The sequence below is a fragment of the Coenobita brevimanus genome, chromosome 18 (assembly GCF_032717465.1).
Source record: "Coenobita brevimanus isolate Jiangsu-jjx chromosome 18, ASM3271746v2, whole genome shotgun sequence".
Taxonomy (NCBI): domain Eukaryota; kingdom Metazoa; phylum Arthropoda; class Malacostraca; order Decapoda; family Coenobitidae; genus Coenobita; species Coenobita brevimanus.
Genome location: NC_136971.1, coordinates 25025244 through 25040247, shown reverse-complemented (window position 1 = coordinate 25040247; position 15004 = coordinate 25025244). Strand labels below are relative to the sequence as shown.

General features: G+C 40.7%; 1 protein-coding gene across 1 annotated transcript in view; it reads right to left on the bottom strand.

The window, feature by feature from the left end:
• Nucleotides 1-13001, bottom strand: part of LOC145391414 (uncharacterized) — a 37145-nt gene extending 24144 nt beyond the window's left edge. Inside the window, exons 1-3 of the mRNA XM_080266021.1 lie at nucleotides 12922-13001; nucleotides 10734-10801; nucleotides 4398-4524 (exon numbers count right to left, since the gene is read on the bottom strand). Of these exons, the coding sequence (XP_080122147.1) occupies nucleotides 4398-4524; nucleotides 10734-10772 (166 nt within the window). The 5' untranslated portion in view covers nucleotides 10773-10801; nucleotides 12922-13001. The remainder of the gene's footprint in view (nucleotides 1-4397; nucleotides 4525-10733; nucleotides 10802-12921) is intronic.
• Between the last annotated feature and the right edge of the window lie 2003 nt (nucleotides 13002-15004).

Below are 15004 nucleotides of genomic sequence, written 5' to 3'. Positions count from 1 at the left end.
CATATTATTCTAGAAGGTCTCTGGAACTGCATTCAAGTGCATTCTTTGCTTCTATTAGGGACATGTTTTGTGTGAAGCGAATATCAAGCTCTGAGATAAATCTATCAAAATAGGTTCTTTTGATTTCAGTCTTTGTAGCAATACAAGTATTCACCTCATTTCTCCCTAGAGCTGAATCATTTAAGAAACTCTTTAGTCCTGATGATACCTCCTGAATTCTCTTAGGCTTAGGTCTGCTCAACTGATTTGAATTTTCCAAGTTGGTATCTGCCTCATATGTTGAAGCAAAATCTTTTGCTTTGTCAAAAATATCAGAGAAAGCCTCGTCCGTTCTCAAGACCTGCAATTCCTTAATAGTTGACTGTATGAGAGAGCAAGCTTCAGATAGTAAGACTTCCTTTGCTTGAAGCTGATCTGACAAACTATTGGTAACTCTAAGGACTTGTTCATTAATAGGAAGATCCATTACGAACCTGATAGACTAACTTTTTGTACAGTCCATTTCTTCAGCCTCAGCTTTTAAATCAGAACCCTCTGAAACTGTATGAAACACTGATAGCAAACCTCCATAGAAAAGCTTAATCTTTGATATTGAACTATAATAGTAAGAGCACCTAGTTATAGTAGGTCTTTCTGGTGTCAAAACCTGAAGATCTTCTGCTTTCTGTGCCTCTGTGAAAAGTTGGTTCCCTGTGTTACTGCTTAATAAATGTGTAAAATGTGTTAATAATTGAAAAAAAAAAAAAATGAAGAGAGGCCACTGGTATTCTTCATGCAGACGCCCAGTGCTAAATTCAGCCTGTGTGCATGGCAATGTATGTATACTGCTTGAGGAATTTTATCCCGTGGTCTTGCATGAATCCCGCTAGAGCATCCACTCATTACACTAGCACCGTCATAACACTGAGTCACACACTTATACTAAATTAAACCAGATTGTTCTATCTCCTTGCAAATAAAATCAGCTAAACATGCAGCATCAATCTTTTCCATGTGATAGGTTCCAATGACACGTTCCTTCACAATACCCTCACTAAAGTACCACACAAGAATAGCCATCTGTTCCTTTTTTGACAAGTGTTTCCTTTCATTAGCCATAACTGAAAATTACTTGGCTTCTTGTGCTTCAGCATAAATTGTGTCCTTGATATGTCTTCCAACAACTGATGTCAACTCATTCTGGTCGATCTAACTTTTGTTTTAGACAGGGATTTGATTAAGCAATTAGGTGAAGAATTTCTACAAAATTTCTTGAGTTTAATGTATCACCACCCTCATTATGTCCACGAAAAAACAGGCCTTGCCTTGCCAGTAATGCAGTGACTTTTAAAAGTAACTTTACATGTTACATGTTGTCCTCAGTTTCTTGTGGCCTAGCTGAAGCTAGAGAAGATGCTACAGACTGAGTGGACCCTGACTGAATATCCTTGACATTAGACCAAGCGATCATATTATTAATGTGTCTTTCACTTGCCTGATGTTATTTGAGAAGGGTACTGGTATCTTTCCATTTCCTTGTTCCAACATCAATAAACTGTGGCCTACCTAATCCTTCCACCTTACGAACAGATGCTCCAGCAAAGTGCCTACATGGAGGGCAGTAACACGCATCTTGTGAGACTGAGTGTTCTAACCAAGAAAAGAAATCAAATTAGGGACTTCTCAGTTTCCTATTATTCTGGTTGCTTGGGTAGCTTGGCAATTTTGGTTGACTGGGTTTATCACAGGGGGACTTAGATATATCAGCTGCTTGAGTCGCTGGAGTTTTTGATGTGGATGGACTGTCTTTTGTATCTTTTTATCCTGGTTCAGTGCAACAGTATGTGCTAATGTGATTTCTGCTTCATCAACGGAATTAAAATCTGAGTCTTGACTAGGGGATGATGTAGTGGCTAAGTCAGTATTGTTAGTTGCTTTACTAGTTGAATATATATATATATATATATATATATATATATATATATATATATATATATATATATATATATATATATATATATATATATTGTATATGTTTCCACAATACAGCATGATGATGCCTGTAGAGCTTCAAGTTCTTCAATCAGTAAAGCAACGCCCACTCTGGGAACCACTGCTCTACATGAACTCTTAAGACTCCTACCTACAGGTACGTACTTCCTAAAATAAATAAAAGCTATTAATGATAGCCAGAATACAATAGAAAAGGCAGCTCGATACTGAAGTTAACTGAACAGGTGGATAGGAACATATTTATATTGACATCCTTTAATATGCCTAGTAAATTATTGTGATTATTACACACACACACACACACACACACACACACACACACACACACACACACACACACACACACACACACACACACACATACACATACACACACGATATATTTCACTCAAACCGTATTGAGGCTAAACACACACTATTTTTAATATCACAGTGTTAACCTTATATATTTTTTTCATTAACTATAGTTGATTTGGAGTCCCCTCAGAAAGCTTGGGGGGGGGCAGCGCCCCTCGCTGCCCCTCCCCCAATGACGCCCCTGGATTGAAAGAATATTTTGAAAGCTTGATGAATGGGGATAGAGAGAGTAGAGCCAATGTAAGCATGTTTACAGGAATGTATGTGGAGTACAGAGAGTGGATAGGATATGAAATAATGTGATTCGTGAAAGATGTGGATTGAGAGAATCTGTGGACACCATTGTGGAAGAGAGTGTACTGAGATGGTATGGTCATGTGGAGCGAATGGCTAACAGTAGTGGTGAAGAAAGGTACAGTATATCTGAGCGAATTTAAAGAGGAAGCAGGCGAGGTAGGCCAAGGAGAGAGTGGAAGGATATTGTGGATGAGTGTGTGAGGAAGAGAGGTATGGATGTTGGTGAGGGAAAGGGACTGACAATAGATCGAGCTGGTTGGATGAATGTTGTGAAAAGAAGTGCATAATCAGGGATTTGGCACCCCTTTTTAACGTGATAGCGTCCGGATTAATTCTACCGGATGCGTTATGAAGCTACAGAATGTGGTGAATGTTTTTGGCGTATCAGATAGAGTCAGAACTCCGGGGGCTTGAATGATGAGTGAATGGAAGCGTGGCCCATTGGACTGGGCAAACTTTGGCTATCTGGATGTGTCACTCCTCACCCTGCCCTAGGGTGGGAAACGAGGTACAGATGGTGATGATGATCATTAATATTATTATTACTGTAATAGCAAATATCAAAATTATATTATCTCTCTTGTCTTCGGGATATTCAAGGTGATCCACATATGTATCACATCTTCAAAAGTTGTGTGTTGTAAAGACGGCTCAGTCTTCTGATGTGGGAAAAAGAGAGTTTGATTTGTCTCTGAAATTAGTAAAAACGGTACAATTTATGAACGTAAAATAAAATGTACTATAAATCAGAAGAGGCGTAATGAGAAATAGAAAATGATTTTGGAGAAGCACTGCATGGTATCGCTGACAGAGTCGTCCCCGAAGCAGCTGAGAAATGGATGGGCAATATTTGGACAACCCTGCATGAGGTTTTTTTTTTTTTTTTTTTAATGCGAGAAAGAAGGACCCAAAGGCTAGGAGCCCGCAAAAGAGTTCCTTCCAAGGAAAAAAAAAAAAACAATACAAAATAGAGCCAAATTCAAGATCCGCTTATTTGGAGATGCCTGGACACACTGCGTTTGAAAGACTGGAGATTATAGGAAGTAGGAAATACAGACAGTTCCAGAGTTGACCTGTTGCATAAATGAAGGACTGGGTGTAAAGGTTGACTCTTGTATTAGAGTGTTGGACAGAAAAGGGATGAGAGTTTGCTGCTAGACGTGTGCTACGCACCCGTCGTTGAGGTGGAGGGTCGCAAGCAGATAGTTCAGAAGAGCAGTGACCATGAAAGTAGCGATAGAAAAGAGATAAAGAGGCAACAGTGCGGTGAAGAGACAGAGGTTGAAGGGTGCTAGTAAGACGAGGAGTGTTAATGAGATGAAAAGCTTTTCACTCCACCCTATTGAGAAGAGCAGCATGTGGGAAGCAGCCCCACACATGAGAGTTGTACTCTACATAGGGGCGAATAAAACCCGTGTATAAAGTCAACAACTGTGCAGGGGTAAAGAAGGCAAGGAGTCGGCTTACCACACCTAATCTCTTGGATTTGTGCAGAGGGTGGCAATTTCGGGTATTAATAAGCCCTTTCTCCTCAGTGACAGATTTTGTTTTTATTCTTGTTTTGAGAGAGAGAGAGAGAGAGAGAGAGAGAGAGAGAGAGAGAGAGAGAGAGAAAGTAAAGTATGAGGTCATAAAATCTTCCTCTAACACTATAGTATTGGAGATAAGTTGAAAAAAAAAAGAGAAAACTTTATGTTAAGGTGGACGAACGAGAGAGAGAGAGAGAGAGAAACAGAAGACAACTAACTTACCAGCCAGGGTTGAAGGGATGTTCTCTACATTAATGTTGGCGCCCAAGAACTCAGAACATTCAGAAACATAACCAAGCACGTCTTTGTAGATCTGCTCGTTCACCTCACCGTGGAGTTTATGCAGGATCTGTGGAAGTAGTTATGAAGAACCTTAAGTATTTGATCACAGGAGTGCGTCCTGACTGCGAGCGGGCTGGCGAGGCGAATGAGAGCTGGAAGGTTTGAACGTCCGAACTAGAGGCGAGTAGGCTGGTGTTGCCATGGCAACGTCATCACGTAACCCTCGGGAACTGCAGGCAGCAAGATTGCTGGCGCTAAGGAGAAAAAAAAAAAGTAGATGGTATTCTTAAGAAAGTCCTGCTGAAGTACAGTATGCTGGTGTACAAACTGCTTCTTGAAAGACACATCATACCCTAGACAGGGTTGAAACCTGCAAAAATGTGTTAAATACCACCTATGGAGGTAGCCAGATGAATATGAGTTTGCTTTTGAAAATTACGACAAAAACTGAGAATAATAAACAAAACAAAGAAATTTTTCGATAAAGCTATATGGATCACTAAATGTTTATATGCATCCTTCAGTACAACATTATTACAGAAGAGGTAACGGGTGCAACAGCAAGATCCGTAGGTTATGTGAATGAAAATCCTGGTAATGTGCTCCACCACTCACACCCAATTAGGAGTGAGCCAAAAGTATTGATGCAGTTTTAATGGGTGCTAACAGGTCTAAACCGTTCTAAGCCAGCCCTTCAACTGCCAGCAGTGGTGCAGCAGTGGTGTGGGGAGTCGGCTACAGTTGTCATCACATCTTCAAAAGTTGCTGAGACTTGCACTAATGGTCACGTAGGCATGATACAGCTGCACACTAGTAGATACATATACTGTTGTGCTTACACGGTACTAGATACACATACTGTTATACTGACACACTACTAAATACATATATTTTGTTTTTATCCCAATTTGCAAGTTTAAGAAATTATTCAAATATGATTACAGATGGTTAGAGTAAAAAAGTATGGTCAGAAATGTTTGGTTTTACATCTCAACAGGAAAAAGTTAAAAAAAAAAAATGGAAAAGCACATGTGAGAGACACTTGTAAAAATAACAAAAATACTTCTTTTCAGATGTAGGCTCAGTATCTTGGCAAACGCACTTAATTTTTGCTTTACTGCCCATGAGCAGAGCTTTGCGGTAGTCCAATTATTTTATTGGTGCAATTTTCAGCCTAATTATCTTCATTATCTCTCACAGTAACTATAGTGTAAATTTTCATTTGCCTTGTAATGGGAATTCATGGACAAAAAGGCTGTCACCAGATGAGTATGTTTATGTATATAAAAATAAACTGACTAGATACACTTTTTTTTCCCCACCAGTCCTTTTCTGCTGCTGTGCAATATAAGCAAATGCTCTGTCACTGTACATCATATGGCATGTCTCCTATATAGATGATGTTAGTGAAACCTCAATTTTAAACTGCTCTTTATCCATCCTGCATGCGTGGGTTCAAGTTAACTGTCAACTACAGTGTGAACCCGCGCGGGCTCACACTGGTACCTGCTTGCAGCCACTGGCAGTATGGCCAGGTGTTTTTGTTTTAGTACACTTAGTCATCCAATCATATTGGTAACATCTGAGAGTGTTCAGCGCTAAATAATTCGGCACCGTCGCATCCTCACTTGGGAGTAGATGAAAGAATTCGCGTAATCAAACCACAAAAATATTCAGGAAAAACGTGTTTTGACATTAAATCAACCTACAGTATACCCAACCAACGTTGGTCTAACCTAATATTAACATGCCATAATACCTGATTTTGTTTGGGAGGATGTTAAATGTGTGATGTTGCCACTTTTCTCTAAGGACTCAATCGGACAGTGCCAATATGACTGAATGACTTAGTCTACCCGAAGAAAAAGAGTTGCATATGGCCAACTGTATTAGCTACTGTGATTTAAAACCTCCCGCCTCAACCTTCCCTGGCTCGCAACTGCATGCCCACTCTCAGTCCGGATGCACCCTAACACAGCCACCTCCACGTAAACCAAAATGGCAGTAAATATGGAAGGAAAGAAAGAGGTGTTAGTAACCTTCCCAGCTGCACGAGATTACCGCCCATAGAACTAAGCTGATTATATTTTCTTTCCCATCTGCCATTCATAATCAGATTGGGTACCCTTAACTCATTACGATACTAGAAGCCACATAGTAAGAAAAAAATAATTAAGACCCGTTAGTTTACAGTTACAATAGGTCTTGCAAGGTGGGTCTGGGTAGAATATCTCGTTTTGTACATTAGATCATAAGAAGAGAAGATAACTGCAGAAGGCCATGCTAGGCAGTTCCTAAAAGAGTGTGACTAAACTACAAGAATAAAATACGGATAGCATTAAAGAAAGCTCTCCCCTGCCCACTAAACCCTCCAGTAAACACTGACAAGAAATGGTGAGAAAGAACACCACGCAGTATAGAAAAACTGACTTGGAATAGGAAATTATATTGTCAAGTGCAAAAGGAGGTTCATGAAGGTAGAATAAATCAGCTAATCACCAAAATATAAAGATTTAACCCACTCAGATTCTACCTAACGAGTCTGGCCTCACTGTGAAGCAAGGACAATTTAATCTGACATAATAGAGACCGATATTTTCAATGATGCTATTTTTTTTTTTTTTTTCAGTTTACGGTATGTCCGGTGCTGGAGAGGGACCCCTTCACGTGATGACACCGATATGACCAGGTGGACCCACTGCCTGGTAATAAAAATGTTCTGTAAGTCACACCCTATCCCTCAAAAGGAGGATGGTCATCCACAGGAGAAGGGTAACTTCAGCCTGCAGTCACTCGGCTCACATTCAGATAAATCTAGGGTTGCAGTTACTACTATTACTGCTACTACTACTACTACTACTACTACTATTACTTCTACTACAACTACCGCTACTACTGCTGTATGTCCGCTGAGAGGGTGCGGAGATATTCATCCATACTTAATTATATTTAACGAGAACTCAATCACAGTATTAATATCATGGCTTTAATTTATTTTTCCTATGATTCACTCAAGTTTCATTGTCCAACATCTTATAAATGTAGTGAAGATATACTATATATATATATATATATATATATATATATATATATATATATATATATATATATATATATATATATATATATATTTGTGGCTTCACGGCCATCGCCTTCTGTGTGGGCCATTAGTCCTACACGCCGGCTGACTTGACAACCGTCATGATTCAGGGCGCTGAGCACCACCGGCTGATGGGATATGCCACAGGCACCTTCCCGCCACCCTCTGAACTCGTGGCCATTTTCTATGACAATATACGTAGGTGAAATGTAAGATATTATAAGTTATATCTTGCAAGTGTTATGAAATAAGTGTTTCATAGTAAGTTTTACAAGTGCATTGCAATTAGTGTTACTGTTTATGAGTATTTGTGAAACAATGATTGGAAATACCTTGAATAACCCTATCTAATACAATGAAAGAAAACCAAAACTGTATGGGAGAGAAAGAAAATGAGCTGGTTGGCTGTAACAAACTTGTTTCCCTCGTTCTCAGATTATAATGGTGAATATGTGAGTATTTGCGTATTTGCGAAGTACAAAAATGTAAGTTGTGTATAACATTAGTAATATTTTTATGATGCCCGTAATTAGTACAAATTAGTCACAATTTTAGTACAAGTAGTTACCTCATACTCAACCATATTTCGTGAAACAGCCAGAACATTTGCCTCTCAAAGTGCAGTTACCTGTAATCATGATGTCTAGTGCAAGCATAAGTGTTGCAGTAGTGGGAAATTATTAAAATTATCGCAAGACGCGAGTACAGAAAATAGCTATTCTTTCCCCTTACATCTATGGGGCATGGCTGTGCTATGAAACGGGCAGAGAACTCTATGGGGAGCCACATGAAGGGGGTAATGACTCTTCCTTATGATGGTAAGGAAAAGTAAAAAAAAAAAAAAGATTGGAAATTTCCGAGAGTCCGGTCAGTGTTACAATCACCACTCTGGTCAGTGTTGCCAACGCTAGCCAGCAAGTCCAAGGTTGTGGTGGCCTACCATATTAACCCGCCAAAAAACAGAAAACCAGTCATCTTTAACTTATCCTTACTCATCGACTGGACCACCTGGAGACCTCTGGATACTTTAATTTGAAAGAGAAAGAGTGATTGAGTCTTATGTATACTTAATATTTTCTCTAACTATAAGAGTTTGGCAGTTATTAGGGTTTGAAATAAGGGTATTTTTCCCAAAATCTCGCAAATTACTTGTAAGGAGTGGGCGATGGTGCAGAACCCCCGGCGGATAAGAGTTAGGCCAAATTAGATGGTGGAGGAAATCAAATTGTCATCATTGCACCAGCGCTTCACATAAAGGCCATTCTAAGGGGCCAGACGTGGAGGTAACATACGATAAAAGGCTCAAAGGTCAGCTAGATGCACATCCTTCCCCCTGACAAAAAACACTGATCAGATCACCTCACTCTGGTTGGCAGCCTAGAGCAGGTCGTATAGGTTGGAGTAGATCGTGGCTCCAAGCTGGTAGGCTGGGTGTGGGCACTAGGGTCAGGAAGCGGCGGTAAGAAGATGTGTCTAGCCGATCCTTGTGGTCCATGATGGGAGGGCGGGACAAATTGCCCTCCACTGCAGGAGGAGGGGAGGACTCATCGACCTCCTCCTAGGCCAAGGAGCTGGTCAATGCAACCTTGGCCATGAAGGCGGTGTCAGAAGAGTCCTGCCCCTCCTCAGTGTTTCATGGCAGATGGTGAACTTCTGCCATGGTCTGTGCCGTGTTCATTCCCAAAGCCGGGTCAGTGATCAGAGTCACATTCTTCCTATTGAGTGGGGACTCCAGCTGAAGCCTCTTCAATGGTGTTGTGCAGGGGGTGGTAGGCTGCAGCAGCCAGGCCCGACATCTCCCTCGGTGAGGAGCAGAATATATGTTGTGGGCAAAGCACCCTGGGATAATAAGGAGAGGCAGCCCGTTCTCCTCAACCATTTTGGGGAGGAGAACATGCAAACCCCCTTATTACCACCACAGAAAGCCTTCGCAATCACAATGCACATTTCAACAATAGTGTTTATCTCCCAAGAACTTGTAGGATCCCTGGCCTGGCGTCCCTTGGCCGTGAGTCGTCGCTGTGCATCGGCAGAACCCTGCACGGCCACACCTCCCAGCCCAGTAACATCCCATGCCTCAGGACCCTTAGGAGTTCCGAAGAGATTAAACAGGGCCATCTCTCCATCTACAAGGGAGCGTTGGGTTTGCCATGAGTTTGATTTAATGATGGCCTGGCAGTGCACAAAAAGATCAACGCCAGTATGCTGGCACTTGATGAATCTGTACCCCACCCTAACGTTAAACCAAACCACAGTCCCTTTGATTTTCTGGGCCGCTGGAGACTTTGGTTTATTAAATGCCCCCCTCAACGGGTCGCAGGCAATAGCAGGAGATGCGTCGTCCATGGCTGTCGGTCTTGCTCTCCCTCTGAACTCTAATATATATATATATATATATATATATATATATATATATATATATATATATATATATATATATATACAATCAGCCTTTTTTATACAACTGGGGGGGCAGGGGGGCTCAATGGTAGAGCATTTGACTCGGGACCTTGGGACCGTGAGTTCGAGCCACGACCGGTAGCTGCCATGCCGGGAGGGGTAGTGCTCTCCTGTCATCTAGGAGAATTATATGATCTAATAAAGTCTAGATCGGGAGAACATTTCCCTTTCCTTTTACATACAACTGAAGCCCTTTAATAAAAATCGCAAGTAAAACATCCCTGACTGAATCCATACTGATTGTCAGAGAAAGGTTTACGAATGGACAGATGCTTCAGAGTCATAGTTAAGACAGAGTCAAAGACATTTGAAATACAAGCGATGAGACCGTTTTGGTGAAAACAACAGGTCTGATTGATGGATGGATGGAAGAAATTTTCCTGGCTGTGCAACAGGTACGGCAACAGGTACAGTTAAAGGCCGACCAAAAAGAAACAAGAAATAGACACAAAGATACAGTTAATGTAAAAACTAGAAAGCAATCAAGTCATTATACAAAAAAAAAAAAAAAAAAAGCAGCGCAAAAAAACATTAAACACATGGCAGCGGTTGATGTTTTTAGAGACAGACTGAAAAAGAGTAAACTTCGAGAGAGAGAGAGAGAGAGAGAGAGAGAGAGAGAGAGAGGATGTGTGTTGTTGCCAAACGTTTAACAGATGGAATAATTAAGGTAAAGCCAAAAAATTTATAAAATTAACACTTGTGAAATGTGTTACCTGGACGCAGTTGTCCAGCTGAGACTGGCAAAACTCCATCGTCCTTGGTTTACTGCACTGAGTTAGCGCTGGGGAAAGGAAGGAAGTTATTGTGAGATTCTGACACGTGAATGAAGCGATGTGACGGCAAATATTGCTGCACGCCGGCATGACCGTCTCTCTCTCTCTCTCTCTCTCTCTCTCTGAATCTTTGGGTTATATATATGAAATGAAGCTTTGGGTTTTATATATATATACCGGTAGCCTATAGAATCATAACATTCGCGATACATCAATACATTATACACACTTGTCTCACTCCATTGTTCATATTTAAGCACTCCCTTAGAAATCCACGCCACATTACCATCATTAAAATATTACAATGTTCAGCAGCTCTATGTCCACACCATACATCCGCAAAGCGTTCCATAATCCTTCTTATTCACCTTGTCATACACTTTTTCCAGATCCATGAATGGCAAAAATACCTTACCTACCATCACACTTGCATTCTCCCTTTTCTCACAGTAAATAATAGATACACACATCCCCCACCAATCTTGAACCTGTATTAACCTCGGTCAAGATTGCTCTCCAGCATCTTTTCCTTACCAGTTAGTTTTGCAAACAGCTCATTAATAATCACTTGTGTGTTAATTTTGCCTTCCATGTTGGTGTTTAAAAGATAAGTGCAACATAAAAGGCAGCAGTAAGGTAGTGTAAGGAAATAAATCTCAAGGGGAAAGGTATTAGGGAGTTTCCTTAACGACGAGAATACCGGTCTTGAAAACATTCAGTGTGATCTCGGTTTTAACGAGTTCACAGCAAACGAATTTGCATCTAACGACACTATTGGACCTCTACCCATATTCGTATCTAACGAGAATAATCCAGGGCGCACGGTTCAAATCTCCCGTCGATCTGGCACAAAAAATGGAAGTGTTTCTGTGTAGTACTGGCACATCAGAGTCTCTGTGGGTGGGGAAGGTGTTACCTTTGATTCAGAAACCAAACCAGAAGGTCAGTGAAACCTGTGCAAAGAAAGTGAATGAAAGAAGACAAACAGTTATCAATGAATATTTAAACAAACGCCGTGAGCTTAGGGAAGTTGTGGCAAATCTCAGTGGAAATGAAGGACAAGAGACTGAGTGATGATGAGAACACAGAGATAGAGAATCTTCTTGGTGACATTCCTGATGACTTTTCTGGATTTGTTGGGAAGGAAAAGAATGCAGACTAGAAGATAAAACTCGGGGAGGCATCGCGAGAGGCAGTGGAGAGCGAGAGGAGGGAGGAGGCTGGTTGTGGTGGTGGCGTAGGTGAGGGGGAGAGAGGAGGAGCGGCCTACAGCCTCCCTTCCCGCCTCGGATACCACCTTTCGTCTTACCTACGCACCTCATTCATCACTCACAGGTGAGTTATCCACATTATTTCTACTTTTTATTATATATTTTACCACTATGTATAATTTTATGACCTACATTAATGCCAATAACTTACATAATGAGTGAAAATAGTGTCAAAATAGGGGTTCGGTCCAATTATTTTACCTGTTATAATTTTCCCCATATGTTTATGTATTAGCATCTAACGAATTCGCATCTAACGAGTGTTTTTTTTGGTACCTATTACTCGTTAGATGCTAGATCTTACTGTACTGTTCATCACAAACCAGACATTCTGATATATTCCCCACCTTTCCTCTAATTATTCTTCCATATCAGATTCCTAAATACACTCATCATACTAATTATACTATATTTTTACTTACACTCACTTCTTTTACCATTCTTTTTGAACAGTAGCATAACTAAGGCAATCTTACACTCCAGTGCTATAATTTCTCTTTTATTAACTCCTAGTAAAATCCACGAAAAATAATTCTGCCACTCCACGCTACATTTACGCCCGTATTCTCGTCAGTTAAGGAAACTCACTAACACTATTTCCTAAGCAATTTATTTTATTATACCTTACTGTCCTTGTCCGCGTTACATAAATTATTCCACGATCACCATAATCTGCATAAGTGACGTATGAAAGGATATTAACCAGCCATATCCAAAAACAAATCGCTAAGGAAAAGGTCTTAAGGTGCTTCGTTTCCCGACGAGAATAGAACACATGTAACATCAATATCTGCTGCTTTAATGCTGTTTAATCTCCTCACAGCATTACTAAAAATAAACAAACTAATTCTGCTCACCTAACTCCCAATCAAAGAGGTCCCTGAGATTAAACTTGAACGGAGTACCAGCATGACAACCAAATATTCCTGTCTCGTCCGTTGACCCAGAGGCTGCCATCATCATCATTACCAGAGTCAGCAGTGCCTTCATGATGGACGATTAAGCAGCACCTTTCCAATCTGTCGAAGAGTTAGGTTAAGTCTGGTTAGTCAGATTAGGTTAGGTGTAGTGTGGTTAGATTAGGTTGGATTAGGTTAGGTTTGTTTAGGTTAGGTTAATTATGTTAGGTTGTGTTAGATTAGTTTAATTATGTTTGGATATAATAGGTGTGTTAGTGTGGTTAGGTTAGATTAGGTTGAGTTAAGATGGGTTTAGATTAGGTTAGGTTAGGTTGTGTTGGCCAGCTCTTGCTGCCCTTATTGTTAGTTGCGTTTTCTTTCTTTCTTGTTTTCCTGTTTAATTGTAGCAGGCACTTCTACTCTTCATAGTTAACCGATTTCGACCAAACCTGGACATAATGACCAGCCTGTGACCTAGTTGTGTCCTCAAGGTTCCAGTTGCAACTAATCATTGGCTAGCATCGGCTGAAAAAACGCATTTTTTTCTTACTAATTATGGTTTGAACGGTAGAAGCTTTATTACTGGGCATAGAAAGCTCTGACTTTTTTAGGCATTATCTTGAGGCCATTCCCTATCGGAAGTGATCCATCCATTTTTTCCCTCTCTCCTCTAGTCCTTGAGTGGCAACCCTGTTAATATGGGCCTCAGCGTCCCAAGCAGTCTTGTTTAATTGTGGCAGGGACGTCTACTCTTCAGAATTAACTGCTTCCTACCAAACCTGGACATAATGACCATCCAATAACCTAGTTTTCTCTGCAAGGTATTGGTTTCTAGCCAGCTACTAGTTCCCTAGCAACGGCCCGCTTAGAGCCGGCCATCGTCGCCTACCGTCTAGTTAGATTTGGTTATTTTTTTTAAGATGCTCTCGGGTGTCTGCCCTGTCCTCTCCTCCATCCTTCTTTCCTTCCACCTTCTTCTGTCTTTCTTTCCTTCATACTTTCCTCGTCTTTCTGCCTGCGGGTGACTTTACACTCCCTCTTCCATATTTCATTCCTTCATTCTTTCCTCTTCCTTCTGCTTGTGGGTGACTCTACGCTGAGTTACAAGCCAAATGGTTTCCTGTACACCAGGAAACCATTTACTATGCTGGGTGGTAACCATATAACCAACTTTTGGAGCCTGGTGGTTTAGTGGGTAATTATTGTGCTCCAATCGGATTGAGCCGGTGAAGGTTTATATCCAAGGGGTGACTGGGGTTTATTGCTCACGTAATGCCACTCAGGGATGAGTGAGGTTGGTCACTCTCATCTTAAATGTCAGGACGAACTGCCTAGCCCCGGGCTTCTACGCTCCTCATGGGGCAACGTAGGATTGAATGATGGATGGATGGATGGTTTATGCTGTCAGGTTGCTTTAGGTTAGGTTAGGTTAGGGTTGGTTAGATTAATTAGGTCAGATTAGAATAAGACTTAATTTATTGGCTATCGAATACACAAGTGCAATGAAGAATGAAGCAAATGCAAATTGCTTCTTCCAAGAAAAAATGAAAACAAGATAATAGAGCTAAATCGAAGATCCATTCATTCTGAGATTATTGGACACATAGCATTTAAAAGACTGGATATACCTAGTAGGAAATTCAGACATAAGAAAAAAGTTGACTGTTGCATACATGAAGGACTGGGAGTAACAGTAAACTCTTGCATTAAAGATTTGTGCAGATAAAGGGTGACAGTTTGCTCCTAGATGGGTGCTATTCACATGCCATGGTGATGGAAGGATCCGAGCAGACAGTTCAGTGGAGCAATGACCATTGAAGTAGTGATAGAAAAGAAATACAGTAAAGACACAACAGCAAAGAAAGAAAGAGGTTGACCGAAGCCCAGTTAATGAGATGAAGGGCTTTTGACTAGACCTTGTTGAAAAGAGACATATATATATTTTTTTAATCTAAGGAAGGAGGAACCAAAGGCCAGGAGACCAGATACTGTTCCCTTCAAGAAAAAAAAAAATAGAGCATCACAGAGGCAATTTGAAGAG